Source organism: Micropterus salmoides, unplaced genomic scaffold (assembly GCF_014851395.1).
Source record: "Micropterus salmoides isolate LMB-PRFRI ecotype aquatic unplaced genomic scaffold, ASM1485139v1 Ms_hic_scaffold_13, whole genome shotgun sequence".
Classification (NCBI taxonomy): domain Eukaryota; kingdom Metazoa; phylum Chordata; class Actinopteri; order Centrarchiformes; family Centrarchidae; genus Micropterus; species Micropterus salmoides.
Window position 1 is genome coordinate 26765439 of NW_024040374.1, and position 27726 is coordinate 26793164.

Sequence of the window (27726 nt, forward strand, 5' to 3'; positions counted from 1 at the left end):
TGTAGTCAGTTAAGCTTTATTTGGAATCAGGTATGCATAACAATCAAGAAAGAGAGCAGTGGCCCAGACATTTACATTGATCACCTGAAAACTGGTCTCAAAAAAAGACAATTAAAAAAATAATAATAATAAAGTTATACATTAAACATGTTCAGGGGGCACTGTGCTTCCAAAGAGGGAAGGGCTGAGCTATAATGAATCAGAGTCTAGTCATATATAGAAAAAGACTATTGCCAAAAAGATAAAAGGACTGCAACAAAAGGAAAGTCAAATAATCATACATTACCATAAACAGAAGTAGTTATTTGTATGAGCATAATTTATTGCTTCAGATATTTGCATTTAAAGAACAGCCTGTACCTAAAATTCACTTAAATGTAATAATACAATACAACTGGTGTGCTCCATAAATGTATTAAATAGTGGCAGAAGGCATAAAGTCACATGAGAAGATCACATTCATAGATTAACCTGTTACCCAAACAGACAACAGGCTCAAATTGTAAGTGTTCATTTCTGGGAGAACTGTGAAGACTGCAAAACTTACTCTGCTGAAGTGAGTGCAGTGCATGCAGTCTTCGCAGCGAGAATCATGTAAAAGCTTTATATGGTCCTAAGGTGACTTTGAAAACACTTTAACATGACATATTAGCTATATTGCTGAGAGTGAGATGAGAAGAGTGATGCCTTTCTCATGCCTGTACGGTAAAAATAAAGCTGGAGCCAAGAGTCTTTAGCGTGGCTTAGCAAAAAGACAGCAAGCAGGGGCAAACAGCTAGCCTGGCTCTGTCTGAAGGTTAAAAAATCGAATCTTCCTAAAGCCCACTAAGTAACATATAACACTAACCCTGACCTTCCAAGTTCCGATATGACTTTTTCAGTCCAGATACTGATACCAATACCCAGGCTTTGGGTACTGGCTGATGCTGATGTACGTCACTGTGAGGAACAGACTGAAAATCGTGCCCTTTGGCATGAGGCTTCTGGGGGTGCTTGATTAAGTTGGTTGTGTTATATTTTATAGTGGTACCCCCATGCCTCGAAACATTGGCTTTGCAGATCTTGCAAGTAGCCGTAGAACTTGTTGGCGTTGCAAGTGTGAAATACCTCAAAACTGCTGATTTCTTTGTTTTTAGCTCCCTCTGTGCTATGTTAGCTCAGCTAGCGAATTGTTCAGGCCTGCCGGCGCACTGTCAATATCGGGCTGATATCCTTAGTGCTGGACCTGTTGCACCAGCTGAACTTAAGTTTGATCACTTTCTTAAGTTGCACCTCCTCTACTGTACTTATGCTATAATTTAACAAAGTCAACCAAAACATTGTTGCAGACGGTGACGTTTCACCATTTGGGTAAAAAATACTATTTACTAGTGATGGAAGTAAAGTATGCGATCATGTCATCTTGAATGTAAACCTGTGTAGTTTGTCACAGGACATTGGCTCCTGATGTAAATATCAAATACATTTTCCTCTGGCTCTTCCATCATTCCTCTCTCCCATCTTTTTAACCCATTTCATGATAACACTGACAACAAGTACCTGCTCAAGGGAGATATACATTTTAAGTTAAATACTAACTCTCTGTTGTAACTAACTTATGTGGTGCAACACAGTTTTTATGAAGTTATAGCTTGACTCCTCCACTATGTTTAAATTAATGCTACGTTTTAACTTACACGTAGCTGGCTTGGTACAGCAGCTGATTCCCCTGTTTCTAGTCATTATGCTAAGCTAAGCTAACTGTCCTCTAGCTTTAGCTTCATAATAAATGTACAGACACGAGAATGGAATCCGTCTTCTCATTTATCTCTTTGCAAAGAATCAGTATTCCCTTCATGGATTTACCTGCCTCGAGTCTTTATGCTAAGCTAAGCTAACCAACAGCGTTACATTTACTGTACAGACATAAAATTGGTATCAATCTTTTTATTTAACGCTTGGCAAGAAAGCGAATAATTCATTTCCTAAAATGTCATACTATTCCATTAAGATAACACTGCCATTTAGTGACAAAAATGTATTATTTTATATTAATATACGATGTTTTTGCATAACAAATCATAATTTAAAAATGGCAATGGTCAAAATGCAATAACCTGGTCATTGTGACTTTCTGTCTCTTTATTAGCCTGACAACCTGATAAGCTCAGGTCCTTCTCCTAACTACAGCAGTTTCTCTAAATTATGACAAAGCATCCAAATATTTATAAAGAATATTTGCAAGTTATCATCAAAGAAACAACAAACTGATCTAAAAAACAAAATGTTTTTAAAAAGCACTGTACTGTATATTCTGTCAAAATTGCTCAAGCTCAAGCTATTCTGCTCATTTCTCAATATCCAGTCAATGAAGCACTAGACTAGAGTAACACTGTGTTGCTATATATGCATAACATAGAAGCTAACCTTATTGGCTTAGTGGTGCTTTTCTAAAAGCAGGGCATATATACATGTTTCATAAACTACGTACATACATACAGGATTCTCAACATGGTGACCTGGAAACAAAGCTGCCGCTATCACTTTAGCTTAAAATCAGTCCCCATTTAATCTCTACATAAACAAAAAAGTTACATTAATGAAAAACTTGCCATTCAATGTTGAGAGAAAAGTAGCATAAAATAAAGAGAAAATTATTGAATGAAAGTTGAAATATTGGCTTCTGAAAAAGTAACTGCAGGAGATTTCAGTGCATTCATAATGAGTAATCACACTCTGAAGGCAACACATTTAGCATGGCTATTCATCTGCTTTTAACAAGGAAGCAAAGTCCCATGTGCCTGGGCCCAGCCTCCCATACCTGGACCTCCAGCCCATTTGTACAAAGTAAGAGTTTTAAAGGTAAAAGCCGCTTTTGAGTAATAACACAGTAAAAATGTTGTTTTGCATAGCATTTGGCCTTGCTGTACCATCATCTACTGTAGACTCAACAAGGAAATACAAATGCCAAATGCTAAAAATTCTTAAATATCAGAATTCGGCAGAAACTAATCAATGACTGGAGTTCTAAAATGAGATAAATTGAACTGTCTTTAAGGAAAAGTCCTATATCATACAAATACAAACTCAAGGCAAACATGGCAACATTTTCCTGAAGCAACAGACATGCAATGTTATCCAATGACCTAAAAAAACACATCTATGAAAGAAGGACTAAGTGCTTGGCATTGATTTCGAGTGCGTTCCAGTTATCACATCCTGAAGTGGTTGTCAGGAGGCAGAGCTTACAGAACTCCTTTGATCACTGGTTCCCTATTGAGATAGGTGGCCCAGTACACCAGGTTGAAGGTCCCAAACAGCACCGGGAACACTATCCTGGACATCTTGTCAATCTTGCTCACACTGTTGTAAGTCTTTTTGGGGTCTGGGGCCTTGGTCTCAGAGGGTTTGAGCTGAACGGCCGTGCTATTTGAAATGGTAGAGATGGAGGAGTCCTTTGTGAGGTTGGTTGTATAATTCACTCCGGCTGAACATGTGTTGTTTGGCTTTTTAGACAGAGCCAAAGGGTCTTTCTTCTGTGGGGAAAAAGAAACGTACTGATTAAGTGTACACTTCTGACAAAAAAAGGTGCTGCACATTCATCGAACATAATAAAACAGGTATAGTAGTTAACAACACGGGCACACATGCACAGAAACACAAAGAGAACAATGAAAGATGGCCAGTGAAGGTGGAGAGTGGAGATCAATGTCCTTGGGCAATAATGGACTGGCACTGTGCCACAACACTGAAGGCACACTGAACTGTGAATATATTGATCCCCCTTTTCTGAACTACTACTTCTTGCCTAATTCATCTCCTACTTAATTATCAAGTGTGACGTTTTCACTCCTCATCCTATCCACACTACCACTCTTCTACCATATAAGGAAGTAACACAGAGAAGAGAAGAGAGAATGGATAGAGTAGAGAAGAGAAGGAAGGGAAAGTGGAGTCAATTTTGAACTGCTATTGACATAGCCTGAACCCACAGTAGAATTTTAAGCTGCTCTGACGTCAACTAATAATGTTACTTCCTAGTAAACATTATCTGTTATCATCTGATAGTTTTATTGTTTTTTTTTCTACGATATGTTCTGCAAATTACCAATATTGGAGCAGTTAGTTGCATGTCCTCCACTCCTGGGACAACTTGTGCTAAAGCTGTAGAAATGTCAGCGTCTGCATTACAAAGGTCTGGAGTGGAACAGGAGAAAAATGTTCTATTTTCTGTGGCCATTTGTGTGCACAAGTTGTGCCATTTTTAAAGCGGCACTAGTTCCTCTCAGTCCTACAGAACGTGTCAAGATCTTTCAGATAATTGTTTTGATTTCATGGCTAGCATCTTTAACTTGATTGTTCTGGTTCCCTCTTACTGCTATAATCCACCTTGTGGTGATGTGGTGATGAACCAAATGTCACAAAGACAAAATTAGCAACTAGCTAGTGAACGTAGTGAAGCATTTAGCAGCTATAAACCCAGTTGTTTTAAGACCAAAAAAGAAGTCTTACATTCCTCATATGGCCAGAAACACAAATTAATTCTAATGTTTATCCGCTGGGTGTTTATATGAACAGCTGTTTTCTAACATGTTAACTATATCAACTTCATAAGGCCATAATATGTCAAATGTGTGACGTTCTGGCTTGTTGTGGAGTTAGGCATTCCTGCCATCTACAAACCTACCTACCAACCAATGGACATTACTGAGACGGCCAAATAGAAACACAACAATCTGCATTCTCAACCAAGCTGAACGACACCATCAACCACAGGCTTATACTATAAAATGCCTCTGCTGAACTGTGGTGAAAAATACAGTAAAACATTTACACAAACAGACAGACTTACAGATGTGTTGGGGACACCAAACAAGTACATTCACATTTTTTCCATTCATTTTGCCTTTTTTACCTTTGCATTATTTAAATAGTCAAAATGTGCTTTTTACTTAGTGTTTCCCAAGATTTGGAGAGACTATGGTGGGCCAAGAGGGTCCGGTAAAGTAAATTACAGGTGTCCATTTACTTTTAATGTACACATGTAATATGTTTTATACTTTCTGTGAATATAATCCAATTAATCTTATTTACATCCTGTATAGACACCTTATTTTGAAAACCGGAAGTTGTCACATGTGTATTTTCCCACTAAATTCATCAAGTCCGACCCAATTTGATAAATAATGTTGTATATGGTTCTCATATCATGTAACATGAAAACTTCACAGCCTCTCTTCAGGTAGGACTCTCGTACTGCAAGACTTGTCTTTGTAAAGAGAGAAACTGACAGGATAAAGTCGCTAACCTGCCTGTCAGCTCGCACTGGTCCGTTTCAGTGGATTTACCATGAAGGCCTGAATATGTGTGCACTCCAAATTTAGGTGCGGTTAGCTTAATGACCTTCTCAAAAACGAGTGACAGAAACACTCAAAGCTTGTCAGACCTTTTGTTGCCTTTTCTAAGACGTCAGCCACAGATGGAGTGGATGTGCTAGGAGACAATTCAGCAGAACAATGTCTGCAAAAGGCAATTTTTGCGTCACTTTAAAATGCTTCCACACTGCCGATATGTCAACGTAATTGTTTGGTAAAAATTGTTCGGTATTTTGACTCATTAGGCCGAACACCGAAGGTGCTTTTTGTTTTGCTATTTTCAGCCGATTAATTTTGGTGGCAGAACAATTGGAACATCCCTTATTAGCCCACAAATCTACTGGTAAACTTGTGGAGAGCAGCTTTACAGTGCCCAGAATAGGTTTGGGGCTCCACAGGTGTGTTATTAACAGGGACATACACGTACTGTACACAGACAGTCTACACACCTTGGGCTGTTGGGCCTCCATTGCCTTTTTTCCATCCCAGGCCCAGCTCCTCTTGGTGAAGTAGTTAACTGTGGCAAACTCAATGAGGGCGGAGAAGACAAAGGCGTAGCACACTGCGATGAACCAGTCCATGGCAGTAGCGTAAGCCACTTTAGGCAGCGAGTTTCGAGCACTGATGCTGAGAGTGGTCATGGTGAGCACTGTGGTCACACCTGGTGGTGGAGAAAACTGGGTCACTTTTACCAACCAGACTTAGTATTCTGTTTTTAGGGGGCCACATTTCAGAGCACTACAGACAGATCACACAGCAGCAACACCAGGTTGTGCATGCCTGATTTCACTCAACTTTTACATTTTTTTAAGACATATTCATGTACAGGTGCTGGTCAGATAATTAGAATATCATCAAAAAGTTGATTTATTTCAGTAATTCCATTCAAAAAGTGTTATTATATTCATTCATGACACACAAACTGATATATTTAAAATGTTTATTTCATTTAATTGTGATGATTATAACTGACAACTAATGAAAATCAGTATTTCCGAAAATTAGAATATTACTTAAGACCAATAGAAAAAAAGGATTTTTTGAAATGTTGGCCAACTGAAAAGTATGAATATGAAAAGTATGAGCATGTACAGCACTCAATACTTAGTTGGGGCCCCTTTTGCCTGAATTACTGCAGCAATGCTGCGTGGCATGGAGTCGATCAGTCTGTGGCACTGCTCAGGTGTTATGAGAGCCCAGGTTGCTCTGATAGTGGCCTTCAGCTCTTCTGCATTGTTGGGTCTGGCGTATCGCATCTTCCTCTTCACAATACCCCATAGATTTTCTACAGGGTTAAGGTCAGGCGAGTTTGCTGGACAATTAAGAACAGGGACACCATGGTCCTTACACCAGGTACTGGTAGCTTTGGCACTGTGTGCAGGTGCCAAGTCCTTTTGGAAAATGAAATCTGCATCTCCATAAAGTTCGTCAGCAGCAGGAAGCATGAAGTGCTCTAAAACTTCCTGGTAGACGGCTGCGTTGACCTTGGACCTCAGAAAACACAGTGGACCAACACCAGCAGATGACATGGCACCCAAACCATCACTGACTGTGGAAACTTTACACTGGACTTCAAGCAACGTGGATTCTGTGCCTGTCCTCTCTTCCTCCAGACTCTGGGACCTTGATTTCCAAAGGAAATGCAAGATTTACTTTCATCAGAGAATATATAACTTTGGACCACTCAGCAGCAGTCCAGTCCTTTTTGTCTTTAGCCCAGGCGAGACGCTTCTGACGCTGTGTCTTGTTCAAGAGTGTCTTGACACAAGGAATGCGACAGCTGAAATCCTTGTCTTGCATACGTCTGTGCATGGTGGTTCTTGAAGCACTGACTCCAGCTGCAGTCCACTCTTTGTGAATCTCCCCCACATTTTTGAATGGGTTTTGTTTCACAATCCTCTCCAGGGTGCGGTTATCCCTATTGCTTGTAAACTTTTTTCTACCACATCTTTTCCTTCCCTTCGCCTCTCTATTAATGTGCTTGGACACAGAGCTCTGTGAACAGCCAGATTCTTTAGCAATGACCTTTTGTGTCTTTCCCTCCTTGTGCAAGGTGTCAATGGTCGTCTTTTGGACAGCTGTCAAGTCAGCAGTCTTCCCCATGATTGTGTAGCCTACAGAACTAGACTGAGAGACCATTTAAAGGCCTTTGCAGGTGTTTTGAGTTAATTAGCTGATTAGAGATATTAAAAGGAATGAACACTTGAAATATATCAGTCTGTGTGGAATGAATGTATACATTATACAAGTTTCACTTTTTGAATGGAATTACTGAAATAAATCAACTTTTTGATGATATTCTAATTATATGACCAGCACCTGCATGTTCCAACGGTACATAGACCCAGTCATCTTGCTGTAACAGTACAGTGTAAAATCACTGGGTAATTTCTAATGTTATGTTCCCAAACTCACCAAAGACAGTACGTGCTGGCACAGACTCCCTGTTGAGCCAAAATGAAACCTGTGACAGGATTACAGTCATGAAGCAAGGCATGTAGGTCTGGATGACAAAGTAGCCGATCTTCCTCTTCAGGTAAAAGTGAGCCATCATCACGGTGTATTGACCTGTAGTAAACAGCAGAACAAAAGTGTAGGAAAATGTAATCCTTACTCTGAATAGGGAAAAAGTTAGCATGCTCAAGAAACGGGATTTGACTTAGATAGTATTGAATCTGTGTATAATTTGTTCTTTTCATATTCAATTGGGAATCCAACAAAAAATAATTATAACAGACATGTTTTTTGTACTTCAATTTTAAGCTTGAGTCAAAAATAGGAAATTAAAAAAAGGGCCGCTGTCCGAATATGATTTAATATAGAATTGTTTCGGATTTGTTGCTGACTCCTTCATGTGCTGCAAGTGACTTGACTTTGCAGCTAATAAACTTGGGCGATGGCGCTACCTGATTTAATGCCGGCTAATGAGTATGAGCTTAAACATCAAGTCTTTTGGAAAATGCCACATTAAAAGTCTCCACTTGTGTGAACAGACCAACTTTTACAAGAAACAGGAAGTATAATACTGCCATGAATACAGTGAGTTAGACTGTGGGCCACAACGTGAGATCCATTTTATATTTGTTTACATTTTGGAAAAATTGGTTCACCATCCTGCTGCTGTAAACCAAATGTATAACAGTCTTCTGCATAAAATACTCCCCAATAAATGCATTATTTACACCTGTTTGAGTAATGTTTGCAAAAAACTACAGCGCTCATTCTTTAAGTGACAATCCACCAGAAGAATAAAAGATGAGCTACTACTACTAGTACAACATACGAATCAACTATTTGCATCCATATCTTGGAATTTAAGCAGATTTTCTCCGCTAAATCTAAATCTAAATCTAAATCCTTTTGTTTACCAAAGGCAATAACTTACACTGTATGCTTACATAGTACTCAAGACATGGAATTCAATAAAATAGATAGTCTCTTTGGAATAAAACAATGCAAGAAAACAAAGAACCGGTCCTATGGTTTGCAAACGAAAATTATTTTCAACTATTGAACTGAATGGACACTAAAAATTACCCAGCGTTTCTATCTGTCGATGTGGCAAACTCTCTATTCTCTGCCAACAAAATTCAGCCATGTGGTCACTGTAACTCTACCTGTGTGCTTTACACTAGTCACTGGCCCATTAACAAAACAGTGCGCAATGCCACACGTGCCAGCATTTACATTTATCTGACGCTTTCATCCAAAGCGACTTACAATTGCTATACATGTCAGAGGTTGCACGCCTCTGGAGCAACTAGGGGTTAAGTGTCTTGCTCAGGGACACAATGGTGGATTGGTCACAGTGGGGGACTGAACCTGGGTCTCTCACACCAAAGGTAGGCATCTTATCCATTGTGCCATCACCACCCCACCCCAAGTATCACGTAACGTTTGTTTAGTTACCACAGTGGAACACTGATGGCAGCTGTTCATGGTGACTGAGAGTGCTGATGTCCCTACACGTGTCTTCTACACTGTATAATATCCATGATGATGATTCTGATAAAGTTAGCCTATTTGATGTTTGCGTTCTTGTATGATCATTTCTTTTATCTCTGACCTGTTCGGGAGGGGGATTTCCCCCTCTTTTAAAAGTCGTTCCTTTTTTATTATGTTTTTCTGTTGATGTGTTTTTTTCATTTCCTTACATCACTGGGTGTTGTGTGATTAAGGGTGTTGGTGTTGGAGGTGTTGGAGGCTGTGATTAAGGGCTAAACAAGGAAACTTTACCCAACAACCCTCCAGGCCAGACTACTCCTCTGAATATGAAAGTGTGAGCTAAGTTATTGAAAAACAGGTTGGTTGGGAAATCATCACATCCTGTTAATCAAATGAAGATTGTATTTGAAGGATTTTTCCCCCCTCAAAAATCCTGTCGAGCCACAGAGTCTGATAAACTATAGAAAATCCACAGATGACTGATGCTTTCTCCTGGCAAAATCGGATTTTTCTGTCTCACTAATCCCTTGTCACAATCTGCATCCTGTATATCTCTCTCGCTCTCCCTCTGTCCCTCTCTCTCTCCCTCTTTCTATGTGTGTGTGTGTGTGTGTGTGTGTGTGTGTGTGTGTGTGTGTGTGTGTAACAGACACAGTCCATCCCATTCTGTCAGGCCAGGCTACTCTTGATTGGGGACATACATCCTCGCCTGCCTGAGCTCGAACACTAAAACAGACCTGGATCAGTGGTGATTACAGGCAGGTGCACAGATGACTGATGCAGAGGGGGGTTGAGAAGGGCTGGAGGAAAGTTTGGATGGTCTGTGCAATGCGGCGGCAAGAATCATGTCCTTAATGAAAAGAGCACCTGTGTTGCCTTTGCACCGAGGACTACATTCCAGCCTCCCTGCTCTGTGGTGGCACGACTTGGCGAACCCCACTCTGATCTGACCGCCTGCTGGGCTTGGAAGTGGATGGAAATCTCCGAGGCGTGAAAATGCGGTTGTGGTGGATTTTACTGTTTGGTTTATGGAGTGTCTGTGGGGAACTGCCATTCATAGCGGAGAACAACGCAGCTATGTTGGTCAACTGGTGAGTACAGATCAAAACCATCTGTTGAGCTTTGCTGCTTTCTATTTTGATCTCAAAGCACTGGTGTGTGTAATGAAATTCCAGATTTTCCTTTCATCAGTTAATTTCCTGTGTCTATTTTCATCCCCTGCGGCTTAACCTGTCAAAGGTCAAAGGTCACCTGCACCCAGTGTGAGCCCTTTGCTGAGCTATTCCTGGCATGCTAAAGAGGGTTTGCACCTCAGATTAGCAGTGTTAATTAAGGCCATGCTGACTGCAGCGCCGGGTAGCGACAGAGTTAAAAAACACAGAGAAACTTAGCAACCTAGATGTTAATTTGGGCCTTTTACCGGCAGCACTGTTGCATGACAAGCGCTGTGTGGCAAACATAATAGCAAGTGTTTATTTCTTGTACATTATCCAGTGTTAACAGCATCTTTCCCTGGCAGCCACAGGATGAAGCAACTATCTGTGTATACATTACAGCTACAGGAACGCCCCCCCTTGTAATAAAGTCACCAGCAACAAACTGCAGAAATCTATTATCATACTTCTTTACATAACAGAATTAAGCAGCTGCCGCTCGCCCCCCTCCACTTGTCTCCACCGCAGCAGCCAATCCCTGATCTGTGATGTCACTTGTTAAAAGCACAACTGATGGGCCTGCATACGGATTAACCCTACAGACCCAATGGCTCAGACCATGGATAAGTGTTTTTTTTTTTGTTGCCCCCACCATCACAACCACCACCAACCCACCACCCCCCTGTTTGGCAACCCCAGAGACAGCTGGCAATGTGTGGGAGGCATTCTGAAAATCCCTGTGATTCAGTTATTGTCTCTATCCAGCTTGATTTGAACATTTACTTCTAACAACATCTTTGGATGGCACAAACTGTAATAACAAAGGGCTGAATAATGGGGTTGTAGCGGGGGCTCAACTGCTCCTCCCTGAAGCTACTGTATGACTGGTGTTGTGAGGGAGGAAATAACTGAGTGATTTAAGATAACGGAGGGACGAAGCCACATGAACTCTAGCGAAGGTGTAGATGGTCGCGTGTATGACAGAATAGGTTATCTTCAAGCCAAGGCCTCGTCGTTCGGCGTCAGGTGGCAGTTTCTCTCGCTTCACTGTACCTCGGCTGGTGTTGATGTCCTCTGTCCCCGCAGTCTGACCAATGAGATGATACTGATTGAGCCGAGAGCCTTCCTCTGCCACCACCACTGACTTGGCTGCTCCCTGAGTCCACGTGTAGACCACCTCTGAGACCGGATACGCATCTATGACAACAAGACAGATAGATGCACAATGCAAAGGCATTACAATTATCAAATTCAACAGAGTAATTGGTTCCAGCATCTAAAATGTGAGGATTTGATGCTTTATCTTGTCATATATGAGCAGTTGATCATTATTTTCTGACATATTTGAGCAATGCATGCTGCACAGAAATGACACGTCTCACATAAACTACTAGCAGAGATGTTCAGTGTGTTTAGATTCATTCTTGACCTATGGGAAATATTCGAAAACTAAATTCCAGATACTTTGCTGTTCCCAGAGCGTTCGTCTGTGCCCCACTGTTGAAAACTTCAGGATTAGCTAAGTAAGAGTAAAATGCCATCATGAGTTTCATTCTTCCAGGGTGATAACGTTGCACATCTAGCCGATCTGTTTTGTAAGATTCAGATCCAGTGCAGCTCATATGATCAGTAGATCACGGAATTGTACATCAAGTGTCATGTACAATGAAATATGGACATTAATAGTGACAAGTGTAATCACAGTCTTTAATTATTCCTAATCCAAGATATACAGATATACGGGGGGCGGTAGCTCATGTTTAAGTTGCCTTGAGCAGATACTGACTCCTCATTGCACCTTATATGTGTAGGGTAAACCTCATAGTCACTTTGGATAAAGGCTTCTGCCAACTGAACGCTATGTGGTGGCTCGAAACAAAATCACATTATAATTTCCTGATTTCAAAGACTGAACAGAGGCTGAAACTGAAAAACAGGGGTCATTCCTCATCAGCCCGGAAAGGTGCATGTTTTGCTTTCTATTATTTCCATGTTCTCTGTGAGCTTATGTTGTTACTTCCTCTCAAGCAAAGATGAGTTTGATAAATGACATGTTATGTGAATACAATTATGTAAGAGTTACGTTTTGTTGTTTTTTGTTTTTTTTAAGTCATGTTGGTTTTCAGGTTCAGGTACTCTGTCATATTAGGCTCCCCCTGTGAACTTTGATATTATAGAAATCCTAACATGGGCTCACAGCTAAGCAGATAAACTCACATAGTTCAGTTATTTTGCCATCCAGTTGTCCTCTGGAATTTGACAAGCCACTAACATCACTCACTTTATTACTCTCGGCTCGTCAAACTAGAAGAAGTGTAAACAAGATGCCGCTTTCCCCGGGCATGAGCTGATACTGAGATCAGATGTACCAAAACCCCAGCATTGTTTCTCAACAAACTACACTGCCAATGATGATCACAAAGAAGTAATGAGGCAATAGGGCTTTTCTGTGTGTTTTGTGTAGTTCTGTGGCAGGAATAAGATACACAGACAGTATTAGTTAGTAGGATGAACTGTTGGTTTTGGTCTTTTCATGGGATTTGTTGACAAAAAGCTACAGTAAAAGTGGAACTGACAACAGCCTTATCCTTTAATGAGTGTTCTTCACTGGTGTCAACAGAAGTATATACTGAAGAAGGGCAGAAACTAGTGTTATCTACCTTGCAGGATGTTCTGATCAAATATTCTTCAGTAGTAGCAGGACATGGATCTTCACTGCCAATGTATGTGTTGCTGTTGTTGGTGTCACTCTATTCCTTGGATTGTAAGTTGATACTAGCGAAGAACTGTGGAGTGACTGTGATACAACACTTGACCGTTCACCCACTTTGTTTCATTACACAGAGATTAACTGTCACTGTTAAGAGCTTGTGTTTGGATCCGATGTAATCAGTGTGAGCGAATCACAATGCGCAGATGTTACTAATGGTTACTATGATGTTCTGTGTGAATGTTGGCACAGTTTGAGAGATTGCCTCAAATTATTCTAGGTTCGCTCACGGGGTTTGACCTTTTAGCTTTGGAATTAGTATTTCAGTCGCTTCTTTGCTGTCGTGAAGCACAGCTGATAGCAAGCCTTTTGCCTCTTTCATATGCTGAGTCATTTCAAACACACTCTGAATACACACACGTCTTTCATTCACGCAAGTTCATTTTGAAAACAAGCAAGCCCTGCAAAATGCAAAAACAGCCTTTTCTTGCTCCTACTGTACTGTAGTACAAACCGCATATGTACTGTAGATGCACTAAATCTGTGTGTGTGTGTGTGTGTGTGTGTCTCTCTCTCTCTCTCTCTGTCTGAATCGCACTGCACTGCAGTGTCCAATCTAACAGTATTGCACTAATCCAGCAACTGCGGCGTTAGAAGACAGCAATTTAGACTGACCCCAGTCAATCAGTCTGTGGATTATCGTCTCAAAGACACACATTGTCTGAAACAAGTCTTTGTAGAACTGCATTACATGAGCTGTTGAATTTGTTATTATCTGCCAAACGTCTGGCAGTTGGTTTTACATAGTTTGTCATTATGTCATAGTGGAGTATTATCTTGTAGGCAACGGCAACCTCATATTTATCATCAGGTTGAATGACATTCATTATGCCTTTTTTAGCTTGCTATTGGTTGCCTGGCACCCTCACAGTGACGACAGGATTCCAGGAAATCACAGCTTCAGGCCAAGAAATAGTCCAGCACATTATTCCCGCAAAACCGCAAATTGTCGTTTGACATTTTGATTTTTATAGAGATTTAACAAATGAGATGTAACATGTTACTGAGGAAGCTTTATCAGTGTTGGTAGGTGGGTTTTCTTACCTCTGGACGGAGCCAGGCTAGCAGAACAGATTGCTGATCGTGAAGCCAAACAAGGATTTGGGTTTTTCCATGTATGGCAGCACGGTCAGTCACCAGTAGTTAGCTTTCTAATTTCTCAAAAAAACACTTAAAGGACAGTTTCAGTTTTTTCTTTAAACAATACTCACATGAACATTAAAACCAGGCTGACTCCTCCTCTCCTTACTGGCCATTAAAGGATCCCTTCCTGACATGCCTCTAATTTGAAGAGATGGATCCAAAATCCACAGTCCACATTCCCTACAAACATGTATTCAGAATTTTATCTGAAGTTCAAGTGAGGCTTCAGCAGCCTGAGTTAATGGAATCAAGTAGGCATCTTTTAGGGATACAGCCTGTCCTATAAACAGTTGTATATAAAATTCCCTCTTTTTCCCCCTGGACAGTGTTTCTGTGCTGAGCTGTGGTGAAGGGCTAGTAACACAAAGAAGGAATTTTGTACTAAAAAGACAAACTATATAGAAGATGTTCCCTTGTTATTAAGAGACTGCTGAAGCCTCATATTATGTACAATAAACTTTGGAATTCGTATATACGTATTAAAGGGACTGTGGATTTTCTAACCCTAACCCCCATCATTTATATTGAAAGAGTATTAGAATGGGATCTCTTAAGTGTCAGTATGGACAGGAGGAATGATTCCATCAAGCAAAACCTGTTTCAATGATCACATATGCACCTGACTGTGGTTTTAAGACAGAGTATGAACCTCGGCAAGTTTCCAGGCTGAGTCCTTAAGACTGATACTCCCTCGTTTCTTATCAGAATGTTAATGTGTCACATACTGTATGCATACTGACATGCCTGATGTATAATGCACTAATTTCTGACATTTGTGCTTACTACATAATACAATGAACGCACAGGACACAGGATTGTAATTAAATCAATGTAAAATACTAGTGAGAATAAATAAAACACAATGATGAAGTAAAGTTTACATTCTATAGTCTGAACTTCTGTATGTTCTGAATTCAAGCAGGTCATCATTCAGTCTGGTTTTATTTAGACAGTGACCAGTAGTGCTTTCATTCAGTAAACCACCAGAGGAAAAGTTTAATAATCAATTTTCAATCAATAATCAATTTTCTTTGGCTTTAAAGAGTTTGCTTTTGCGGAGAAAGGAGGCTGTAGTCAGCGTCAATTCATCTCCATAATAATAGAATAAAAATTGTATGACTGGTTTTACTATCAATGTCCACAGAAACTTTTTTAACCACTCCTACAGCATAATCCACTTCCATACTGTCCATCCATATCTTCCAGCTCTGAGTATTAAGTATTAAACATCCATTCTTCTTTAAATTAGGATTTCATAAATTGACCAACAAAAATTCATAATCATCGACAAATAACAGCATCATAGTTACAGAAACACAGGAGGACACTACATAATGCTGTGATCAGTAATGGTGTTCCTATAATGTTAAGTCACACCTCCCAGACCATAACAGCTGTGGTTGAATACCATATTTCTGATACACAGAAGTTTAGTGGACATAGGACATAGAAGAGCATAGGTAGCATATTGATTGTTGCAAGTCATCCTGAAGCGATGTTCACGTCACACCATAACTGTTGTCATATAAACCTACAGTATACACTAAGTGGTTTTTATTAAGAAAGATAGAAAGATCAAGTGGGTCAAAATGATTCTGTTAGTGGAAAGTTGGTCTTGTGAACTTTTTTTCATATTTTGCTTTCTATTTGCATTTCAGGTCATTCACAGGTGCTCCTCCTCCTATTTATTTGTGACATGCAAGTTATTATTTCAGCTATGAATTAGACAGACTGCAACAACAACAAAACTTGCATTTTACTATGATATGGCCTGAACATAACTAAGGTGAGAACTGCCACAGAAAGGCTTACAAGTCCTACAAATATAAGAGGTACAGAACCAGTTTTAAATTTCAAGAAGAGAGCAGTTAAGATGACAAGCAAACAAATGAACAATGTGGTTTGGTGTATAATAGTTTACCAACTCACTCCTTTATGTCTTGTTCTCCTCTCACTGTGTGCTGCTGTTTGGTTCTTCTGCTGCCATTTTTTAGACCTCTGCTGTATTGTCAGTGTGTTTACTGTAACATTGTTTTCATTTTCTACCTATTTGCTTTTTGATAAAGATTTAAATGAGAAGGTCGATACCATTCTGATATTTTCATATATATTCTATACAACAGGAAATTCCCCGTGCACAGCAACAACAATCAGGCGCTGGTAGATAGGAGGACGAGGCTATGAAAAATCAAAAGCAAACTACCGCACACTGATTTGTCTACAGGTAGTATTTCTGGTTAGCTTAGCTTAGCATAAAGACATGAAGCAGGTGGGAACAGCTGCCAGACCAGGAAATATAAAAAAAATCATGTCGTTTTTACATTTCTGTGTCTGTATGGACTACACAAACAAGATATAACATGTTATAAGTTTAGAAGTGCTCTTAAGCAGAGTTTTTAAACTTTGGACAAAGCCAGACAAGTTGTTTGTTTCCCCCTAATTCCAGTTGTTATGCTAGGATAAGCTAAAACTAATAAAACTAATGCAAAAAACCTTTACTCGGACTTAGCTATAACACTCAATGCGGTCGGCTACACACCAATACAGGTAATAGCAGCATTTTTCATGTCATTTTAGTGTATTTAAGTCTTTCAAACACTTTATATCCATTTTACACTTCCTTTAAATTGTGCCAAAGATATAACTATATACTGAGTGTTTTGAGTTAGTAAAAGAATCATGAGGCAGAGAACGAGACTGACGATAGTAGAGCTCAGTCCATGAGAGGTGATTAACACAAAGGCAAAGGACAGGTCTACTGTAGTTTTGAAAGCCTTGAGCTCATGGGTGAGTGCTGTCCATTAGGTCAAAGGATTAGCTAGGGTTAATGGAGTCGGAGAAAACAGGATATACTGCACCATGGTAACTTTTACTACCTCACATGGGATGTATTTGTACTGTGCCGTTAGGTTTTTTAACTCATTTTATGGTCAACAATGTACCTCTTATTCTTAAGTTATCCTAATGTTTTTTGTGGATTCTGTGCCACTTGTTATCTCACATCTGTCGTTAATGATAACACTCACACACAGTGTGACAATGTGACAAAATTTTCAGATAATCTGCAAAGAAAATGTGAATTAATGGGACTTTCCAGCTATGATTTCCATCATGTTTTATTCGTGAAGTCTATTTCCATTGAACTTTACAACATTTTGCTTTAATCGATACACCAATTCTTAGTCCTTAGCTTCATACATACATACATTGCCCTAGCAGGTTTAAATAAATGTTCTATTGAATTTAAGTGAATGTCAGTATCTCAGTACCTGTAATCTCAGTTAAACTGAATCTGCTGGACACCAGGTAGGCAATTTATTTATATTTATAATTAAACTTGGCATCATTCTTTCTTTCTTTCCAGCAGTTGAATTTGACTCTCTGGTCTCCCTGATAAATTAATCAACATCAGATAGCTTGGCATCAAGTCGACAAGCCAATGTAGTCTCAATTAGATTGCTCTGAGCAGGTGTAAAAGTGGCTAAATGTCATGACACAGAGCATGCAGCATCCTGCAGCTCTGCCTCTGAGCCCAGAGAGTGCTGAGGCCAAAGATAACCCTCCATACGTCAGTGGCAGGGAAGACCTCAAATGCTAATCTTAAGCTTACATGACCAGAGCTCTCCAGATATTTTTGGTTCAGTGGAACTATGTGAGGAAACCTAACTAGCTTAGAAGTCACGAGGAAGGCTGGACACAAGCCATAAGTGTGTTTTAGCTGTACATGTGCAATGTGTAGGATTGGATTTTTAAAGGTTACCTTAGTGGTAAATGTAAGTTTGGGGTTTGTGTGTGTGCACCTCTAGCTGTTCCACTATGTGTGTTTCAAATTTCTCCCATTAAATGTAGCTGAGGCAATGAAGGATGCAGGAGAACAGCTCTGACATGTTGATTAATGGCTTAATCAGGAGCCGTGTGTCATTGTGTAAATGTATATCTCCGGCACTGCCACAACAATAGCTTTGTAACTGAGGGACACGGGCTGTCAAATACACCCAGGTACATCTGTCCCTATATTCCCTGCATGGATAAAGACACTGAAACCGATGCTGTGTCAAAACTACATAACTGTTTTCTCACTACTGACCTCATCTTAATTGTATATACAATGTTTTTCTGTTGTGAATCTATTCTGTACACACGACATCTATTGCATGCCTGTCCGTCCTGGGAGAGGGATCTCCCCTCTGTTGCTCTTCCTGAGATTTTTTTCATTTTTTTTACCTGTTAATGGGGTTTTTTGGGGAGTTTTCGAATCAAGTATCTAAGGACAGAGGGTACTGTGTGCTGTACACATTGTAAAACCCCTTATGGCAAATTGTAATTTGTGATGTAACTATATAAATAAAATGAACTTGACTTGATGAGATTTTACATAGGGTGCTGATATGATATGAAAAATTCACGCTGTACCTTTTCCTGCATTATTAAAAGCTGCTATAGGCAACATTTGAGAACTAGCAAGAGACAGCTAGATTTTGAAAGCATCCAACCAAATAAAATAAAAATAAACCTCCTTTCAGGCCTCCCTCCATAGCCACTCCCACAAAACACATTTTCATGCGCAACAAATGCACGAGCAGAGTGCATGCAGGTAGGCAGGTAGGTAGACAGGCAGGTCAGCCATCCAATCTGAAATGATTGATGGGGTTATTACAGTCCTGCGGCAGCCACAGATACCGGATTTTTTTCATTTTGTGTCAGAGCATTTGATTTATTGATTGCTGTCTGGATGTAAAAAGGGAATTTCAACACACATAACAAAAAATGCTTCTGAAATAAATTGCCTACCTCAGCTTTAATGCTGTTACTCACTGTGTGCATTTGCTTACGGGCGTGTTTACTCACAGCTTCCAAATTTAAGGGGACAAGCATGGGCGTCCATTGGAAAATCCTCCAGTTGCATGGGGCATTCTGCTGATATAGTCAGTCTGAAAGAAGAAGTCATGAATCCAAAGTCAGAAAGCAAATTAACTACGTGAGATGAGACATCATTATCATCACCACCATCACGATCACCATTTTCACAAATCAACACATCTTCTTATTATGAAGAATTTGTTTAATTTGGGTTGTGCTTCATTTTGTATAAAGCCATTAACCAATGAAACTCATACTCTGTCTTCATTAGTGTGTCTTAAATAGTTAACAGCCGAGTAAAATGTAATTTTCCCAGCACAGAGCAATAAACTACTGAGCCACCAGAGGGACCCATGATGATACCTAGCCAGGAAAGGATGATGCAACTGAACAAAATGAGCTTCAGAAATATTTGAGAAAGCAATTGGGGATTATTTCGTGAAGTGAGGCTGCCACATGTGTGGAATTGCAATAGAACACAAATGAAGCTTTATTGAAAAACAAAACATGAAACACATGAGCTCATCTGCTGTGTATGATGTATGAACGCCACCTTTCCACACAGCAGATAGTGAAGCACACAGCCTATCTAATGCTGCACTCTGCTGGCCATTCCTGCTGCTGACATCATCATGGAGTCTATCCAGAAGAACACCCTCTGAGGCCACCAGACAAAATATGTCAGGCTGAATTTTATGGAAATTTGAACAAAATGATGCACAAGAAATCTAGAATATTTCTATTTAAAGAAATGGAGATATGGATTCTTGGGTTCTAGTACGTTTTTTGTCCGTCGCTATGGTACTAATCACACAAGTATGTGGTAATATTTCACCACTCGAAGTACAAAAAACACAACAGATCATCAAAAAGGACATTTTGTACATCTGACATTGACTATAAACAATAAGTATAATATAGTACAATAAAACCATGTAGAAAGACATGTTTCGCATTGAAATATATTCTGTTCATACAAAGTACATGCAGAATGTTTGTTAAGATTTTCTTCTCTATTGATAAAATACCTTTTACTATCACTACGCTCATTGTTCCTAATTGATCATTAATGAAACATTTGCTTAAAAAACATATATGTATTGTTGTTTCATTTGCCTGCTATATTCAACGTCAAAACTTCAGAATCACCACCCTAAGGCGTGAGATTTTCACCATATGTGACCTCAGCAGGATTCAAACCCACAAGCTTAGTGCAAGTCGCTTAGTGCTCTACGTAACAAACAGAGCCACAAAGGACCACTGCAATGATTACAGTATGTACACTACAATACTGTAAAAAACGCTTCATGATTATCATCTATTTTAACATTGCTAATTTCACGTGGTGGTAACATACTGTAAAAGGTGGTGTGAACATTAGCAATTCCTTTCAACATGGAGCAGAATAGACAGCAAGACAGTGGAATGGATCAGAGAGCTTGCGGACACGCTCAGAAAGGTGGGCAAGGCCCCCGTCAGAGAGGACAGGCTCGAGTTACATTTGATTAGATAAACCTAAATGTTGCAATAGAGTAAAATACAGTAAGTTTGTTTCTTTCTTCTTAATTGTAGAGGATGACTTCTTGATCACATATTGGATAGATCTTATGGAAATGGTAGATTCTGTAAATGTTGGGAAATGTAAGTGTATTATATGTGTAATCAGTCTTTTACAGTATACTGTAACATACTTCTTTCAGCACTTCTAAGGTGATTAAAAAACATGTATCTTGCATTTTTTGTTATTGGATTCACTGATAGTTAAAATGACTAAACTGAAAAGATATCCTTATGTTGTGTTTCGGTGATTAAACCCTATGTTCTCATGACATTTCAACAGAAACCTATATTTTGAATCAATGGCTGATGGCTGTGTGGTTTGAATGAAAGACTGGCGGTGTTACAAATGTGATGAGTTTGGAGTTTTGTACTAAGAGTTGTGAAATGTTTTCCACATTACTTGCGATAATAGTATCAAAGTGATCAATAAAAACTGTATTGTACTTGGTGTGAACCGAGTACAGAACATATAGCTTAAACAAAGAGTTTGGCCAAGCTTGTACAATGTGGAATAAGACAACTAAAGGGGAACACTTCATGGTAAGGGGTTCAGCTACCCAGCAGTGTGTGAGTGAAACATAGACTTTTGATACTTTATATTTTACTAATACTAATACTAACTAATAATACTAATGTATGTTTACTTGAGTCATTTTGAATGCAGGACTTAGTAGAGGAATATGTTTGGAGTGTGGTATACTTTACTTGTGTATCCATTATCTTATGCTATATTGTACTAATACAAGGCACAATTAAGATTTGATTTGAACAGAGATTTCAGTATGTTAAAGGCCATTTGCTGTCTCAGCTGTTTTGCTGAAAATATACCCCACATCAACATACACTTGCCTCAATACATGAGTACTGACAAAGAAGAATAGAAATACTGAGTCTGGAATTAACTGCACAATATTTTACTGTGTAATAATCAGCCTTTGCTCACTGGTTTATTTAGTAGGTCTATGTTATGTCCTACATCACTCCCTAGTGGACTACTATGCAAAGCTTAAATGAGGAATTGAGATTGCACTGTGTGTGTTCGTGTACTGCAAATAAAGTGTCCCTCTGTGATGTATCTTAATTTCCTATTCAATAATAAGATGCATGTCTCAATTAGAAAGTATCAAAGACAGTATTTGATTAATCGATCGGCAGAAGGTTTATAGATAATCGCTAATTGCTTTATTCATTTTACAGACAAAAAGATTCTCTGGTTCCAGGATGTCACTTGTGAGGACTTGCTGTAAGCTCTGAGTGACACAATCACCTACATTTTTTCATATTTTCTGACATTTTATAGAGAAAAAGATTGCATGATTTATCAATAATAAAATAATTGGCAGATAACTTTCAGTGACAACACAGACCACAGTATCGTCTTGTGTAGAGTTGTCAGTAGTTTCAATGTGTGTTAAAATATTAAAATTAATATTTTTGTTATATATGTTAAGAATATAATTATTTAGAATATTTAGTTGAACTAAAATAAAGTCATTCTCAAAATGTAGAACTACAAGATGAGACCCAGGTCCTCCAGGTTAGTCTACATTTGTATAGCTCTGACAATTTTCTGAGCATGACTAATAGCCACAAAGGGACTTTACAGTAATGGACAACGCTAAATGGCTTTAATGAGTGAAGTCAAATATATGGGGTGCTGTCTCCTTAATAAATCACAATGACCAATAAGGACTGTGTAGACTAATAGATGAATAACCAACTGAAACAGAAAAGCTAAATTGCTGCCATCGTTCTTATTCCACATAGCTATGTCTTTTTTGTTATTGTCACCTATTGTGTATTACTAGTTTCTCTGTAATATATTGGACTGTAAGGCATGCACTGCCTGGGTCGAAACTCTGTCTTTCCTCAGTGAGAACTAATTGTGGGAGAGTAACGCATGCATAAAATGTTTCTCTAATAACCTTGTTCCTAGAACACAACACATTAATGGGCCATCATGGACCCATTTTTAATGGCTTGTACTGTTAGAAAATGTACCGTAGATTTATAGCAATTTAAAGTCAGTGGATCAATAGTCATTTTTGACATGCACCCACGTCCATTTCCTCCAACTTCCTCTGTTATTATTTGATTTGGTGGATTCATTGTCCTGATAAGATTATGACGCTGTAAAGAAAGTGGATGTAAATGAGATGTTTCATGTATCTAGGATATAACATTTCTTTCTACAGTGTGGACTGTAATGTACTGCTCCTAAAAAGCACCATACACCATTCTAAGTACAAATAATGAATGGATTAGTGTGCTTACATATTACCAGTCAAAGCTTAAGTGACTTTTAGGTAACAGAAAATTCAACCAAGATGTACTTCGCAGTTTACTATAGCAGCTCATGTGATTACACATCATTTAACTCATGGCTACAATACAATATACCAGGCTGTTTTCCTCCTGTCAAAGTAAAGGTATCTGCGATGTGGTGACATACAGTAGCTACTGGTGGAGGATCATTGCGTGAGGAGGAGGAGGAGGAGTGAAACACCCTGTGTCAGGAACACTGGGTCAAGGCACACACTTCGAGTTCCTCTCACCTCCACTATACAGTATGAGGACAACATAATGACGCATCAATGCACCACTGAGACACGTTGTATGAGTGTGTGGGCTGTATTAGAGCAGCAGGGGTCTTAAAAGCTATTACCAAATAAGTACTACAGGCCGAGGTTCTAACTGGATAACACAACATTACTAAACCAAACTTGTCAGCTCATATGATTTAATGTTTTAGTTGTAAGATTGATTGGAAAAGAAATGTTCAGCCTACTCTAGTCCAAAGCAGGGTTAAAGGTCAACCGTGGGAGAGCTTACCTCATGGTGTAGAGCAGAGTCCCGTCATCTTTCAGCCGCAGTAGCTTGTTAGGTGTGGTCATATTATGTGCGATGGATTTCTTCCCATTGAGGAAGAAGGTGTCCGGAGTCCAGATGTTGCTGGCCAGGAGATTATTCAAGGGAAGCATCTCCATCGGGCCTTTAAAGCAAAGTCTTTCGTCTTTCCAGCTTTGACGGAAGAACACGTCAATAGTGTATTCCTGCAGGAAAAATAACACAATTAACACAAGTTAAAATTAAAAGACACATTAATTGATTAGTCCAATAAACACTGTGCATGTATATGGGGAGTAATGTCACAAAAGGTAAAAGACAGCTGATAGTACACATGGAGTCTCATTTAAGGAGAAAAGAAGGATCTTAACACATAGTATACAACTAATAACTGCACCTTCCAAATGTTAGACACTACAGATGGTATTTAAAGCTGATCTTTTTTGTTAATGGTATATTATGAAATATCAGCAAGTAAATTAGGTACAATTGCATTGAGTGTTGATGTTATTTAAAGTTGCAATATGTAAAGTTCATGTTTTAAAAAGTGTAGTGTATCAGACAATCAGCCTTCTTTAACATAACTGTATTGTAGTTGACTGATTTTAAATCTTACATAATGGTCTGTAACAGAAAATCTAGTTAATAAAAGGAGCTTCTTACCATTTCAGTGTCAGAGACTGGACCAAAGCTTGTGACAAAGATGTTGGTTTTGATCTCTGTCACCTTTTCTGTGAGAATAGATAGAAAGTTTTATTAGTGCATGCATTATTATTCTGTGACATTACTGAAATTAAAGGAGAAAAATAAACCAAAGTCCCTAACCCTGAATTTAGTATAGGATGTTGCAGCATCTACTGTATTTGCAGCATGAATCAAATAGATAGATGTTTTAGTTAAGAGGCTGTTTTTGTAAACTGTGTCAATCTGAAGTCTGCCATGTTGAACACAATGCAACTTCCAACCTCAGATTTTAATACTTGTACAATCTGAATGGGCAGAATAAGCATTCTACAGATGGGTCACAAAAAATCCCTAATCCAAAAGAAACAATCACTTCTGGACAAGCAGTTACAGAAAGCCAGAATAAACTCTAATTTACAACATTTTCAGTGAGATTAAGCTGCACACCAAAGTCAATATGCTGGATGTTTGTCATCCTTAAATTTTAATTTCAAAGCCCCTGTATGTAAGTTTTGAAAGGTTCTGAGTTTGGCGACTCCTAGTGGTAATATCAAAAAATACACTGTGGCATTCCTTGCCTTTTGAGAAAATCAAACATAGGCTACAACTAAGGACCATCTTTTGAAGGAGATCCTCTTGGATTTAAAAGAGATTTACTGTTTCATAAAACACTGCAATACTAAAATCACAGAGCAGCAGAAGAGAACCAATTTCTTTCACTTATTGTGTCGACCAGATTTGGTGTCTTTTTATTTTTCCTTTCTCATTAGAACTTTTTCACCGCCGCCTACTCTGGCCTGCTTCTACTGAGAACAATGGAGCTGCTGTTTAATGACAGGAATAATGGCTTTCTCAAGGTCAAACCACCAGATTTAGCTTGTGTTCACTGTGGCATCAATTCATACTTCATGGAGACCAGATAATCTCTTTGTCAAAGACTTCATGAATACAGACTCATTATCCGTGTCTGGAACACGCAGAAGACAGATGTTGCAGTGCGGAGCATTGTTCTCTGTGTGGACTGAAGGGCTGTAATCTTTCACACAGAGCTACCGAAACAGAGCCCGAAGAACACATTTTTCTTTCATCTACACCCGAAGAGCTTACTGTATTAGTTGTTGTTTGAAATGAGAGACCCCCCAAGACATTGTCATAATGACATAATCAGATCTCACCTAGCATATGTGTGACTGATTTAATCAGCAAAATTGGCAGAGGTGTTGAGGTTTGTGTATCCAGTGGGCCTACCTCCTAGTCCAGGGCGGAGTCTGTTGTCATAACCATCCAGCAGTCCGTCCAGGATGCGTGTGAAGATGGTAATATTGTCATTTAATTCAGCCTCTTTGGGAGTTCCAGTTACATCCTGGGAGAGGCTGGATATGAGAGCATTTTCACAGCATGACTTTAGTGGGACACAAATTAGGAAAAGACTAACTAAGATGTAACATAAACTAAGATAATCTAGCTTGCCTTCAAAACAAAAAGTCATTTAAAGCTTAAATTTCAATCACTCAAGCAAATACTAGCAATCGATATCTAATAAGAATTATTCACACTGCGCCTTTATGTTGTCCTGCAAAGTTGCAGGAGTTAGTTCCTTACCTCAGACGGCAGGTGATGCTCGCAAGCAAGACACAGACCCACAGACGTCTCATTGCAGAGCTGTAGCACATTCCATCGCCCATTCCTGAAACATGAGACAAGCTCACCTGTTTAAAACTACAACAACTGTGTTTTTCACCTGCATTGATGACTTACTGTTTCTCTTTATGTCAAATTGAAGCAGAATTAATATCATTCAATTTTAGAATAATTTATTGTATACTCCCCCTTGTTCTAGCAGGTTCACTGTGGAAATTAAATAATAACCTAAATATCAAACAACACATCACTAATTATAAAAAGGTGCAGTGTTGCAGCCTAATGCCAGCAGCCTTGGTTTTCAGGTATTACCTGGCAGCAAGTATTATTTTACCCTCATGCATGCATTTGGGTGTAAAGTGATTAGTACATCTTTATCAGGGGCACAAATGTCTTCACTACTACAAATGTGCTGACAGTATTGTAATACCCAAATGCAGCAATGTCCATGCACCCACATGTGTACATATGGTGCTTTTCTAAACACCACAGGACAATACTGCAGGTCAGGAGCTGCAGATGTTAGCTGATGCCTGATTGTTTTTGTTGTTGTTGTTGTTGTTTTTAACTATAACGCAAAGTTCCTCCTTCTTACATCTTTGGACTTGCAAACAGCGTGTCCTTTCTTTGCCGGACCCCCCTTCCTCGTCCACCCATCTTCCTGCAAGAGACTCAATTTCACTAATTCACGTTCAGTAGAAGTTGATGACTTCTGACAGGACAGAGGCTGATCTGTGCTTTATTTCCCACCACTGGGTAAAGCTAAAACCAGTCAAAGCTATTGGTGTGAAACGACTCTCCCTGTTTACTGTAGATATAGGCTATATCCACATCTCCACAAGCACAACTGCTACTAATCCCGCAATCCTTTGTGCACCGCAGCTGGACTCTTCGCATGCAGTAAAAGCCCCCTCAGTATTGCTGACTGTACGCAGCCTGCACCGCATCCCCCCTCATTCACGACTCACTCGTGCACTCACGCCCCTACACGCCGTCCAATTTCCCTTCAGTAGAACACGAAGTGTGGATACCCCTTTCATCACCAGCGTCCGCGGCTCTCTAAGTCTACAGTCTCCCGGTGCAGGTCCTCTCCAGGAGCAGCACCGCACTACTGTAGCCTGTTCTCCTCCGATGATGCCCACACGTCCTACTACATCTCCTACTGTACGCTGGCCTATAACAACGCTCTGCTGCACAGCCGCTGAGCCGCAGTTGCCAAAGCTTACCACACAAGACGATGCGCAGTCAAACTTCTCCCAGCTCTGTAGATATCTCACACACGCAGATTCCTCTGGTCAGTATTTGGCATCAATTCCGAAGACCGCCACCTTCATCCGCGCACAATAATTGCATATTGGAGACGGAGAAGAAGAAGAAGAAGAAGAAGAAGAAGAAAAAGAAGAAGGAGAAAAAAAAAGATGTGGACTAATTTCACAGTCAGCGAGGTTTATTTCGCCCCGGAGCGATTAAACGGTTGGCATCGAGAAAATAAAGGCTTCCCAACACTTCTGCTGACTGACCATCCTTTAGTTTGGTCTCTGAGGAGCTACAAGCACACAGCAAGCTTTGTAAAAATAAAAAAAAAATAAAAAAATCCAATACCGTATCCAAAGGCAAAGTACAATGCAAATAGACTTTGGTGCGAATTAAATTGACGAGCATGCAGTGCGGGCAGAAAAGCAGCAGGATATATGGCCGGTGTGTGGAGGAGAGATGCTGTAAAGAGATGGGGAGGCAGATAGGGGAGGGGGTGCCATGGCAGAGAAAG

The 27726-nt window shown here is 39.6% G+C and overlaps 1 protein-coding gene across 4 annotated transcripts; it reads right to left on the reverse strand.

Annotated features, from left to right (window-relative positions):
* On the reverse strand, positions 1 to 27726 carry gabra5 (gamma-aminobutyric acid type A receptor subunit alpha5). 4 transcript variants are annotated; one of them, XM_038716649.1, is made up of 10 exons: positions 27185 to 27726; positions 25920 to 26004; positions 25566 to 25690; positions 24297 to 24364; positions 23619 to 23839; positions 19215 to 19297; positions 11507 to 11650; positions 7770 to 7922; positions 5804 to 6015; positions 1 to 3515 (listed from the first exon to the last, which is right to left on the reverse strand). In XM_038716649.1, the coding sequence occupies exons 2-10, from the start codon at positions 26000 to 26002 to the stop codon at positions 3225 to 3227; spliced, it is 1380 nt and encodes a 459-aa protein (XP_038572577.1). In that variant the 5' UTR covers positions 26003 to 26004; positions 27185 to 27726; the 3' UTR covers positions 1 to 3224. The 4 variants fall into 4 exon arrangements, with proteins under 4 accessions (XP_038572577.1, XP_038572579.1, XP_038572578.1 ...); XM_038716651.1 differs by lacking the exon at positions 27185 to 27726 and adding an exon at positions 26990 to 27148; XM_038716650.1 differs by lacking the exon at positions 27185 to 27726 and adding an exon at positions 26927 to 27148.

What these genes read in the sequence shown, in the direction of transcription:
- gabra5 (XM_038716649.1), bottom strand. Translation starts at nt 26,002, where the DNA reads ATGGGCGATGGAATGTGCTACAGCTCTGCAATGAGACGTCTGTGGGTC. An exon ending in ACTCTGCTCTACACCATGAG is followed by an intron (nt 19,298 to 23,618) that starts GTAAGCTCTCCC and finishes TTCTTCTTTCAG; the next exon opens with ACTGACTATATCAGCAGAAT. An exon ending in TCCCCTTAAATTTGGAAGCT is followed by an intron (nt 11,651 to 19,214) that starts GTGAGTAAACAC and finishes TTGTTGTCATAG; the next exon opens with ATGCGTATCCGGTCTCAGAG.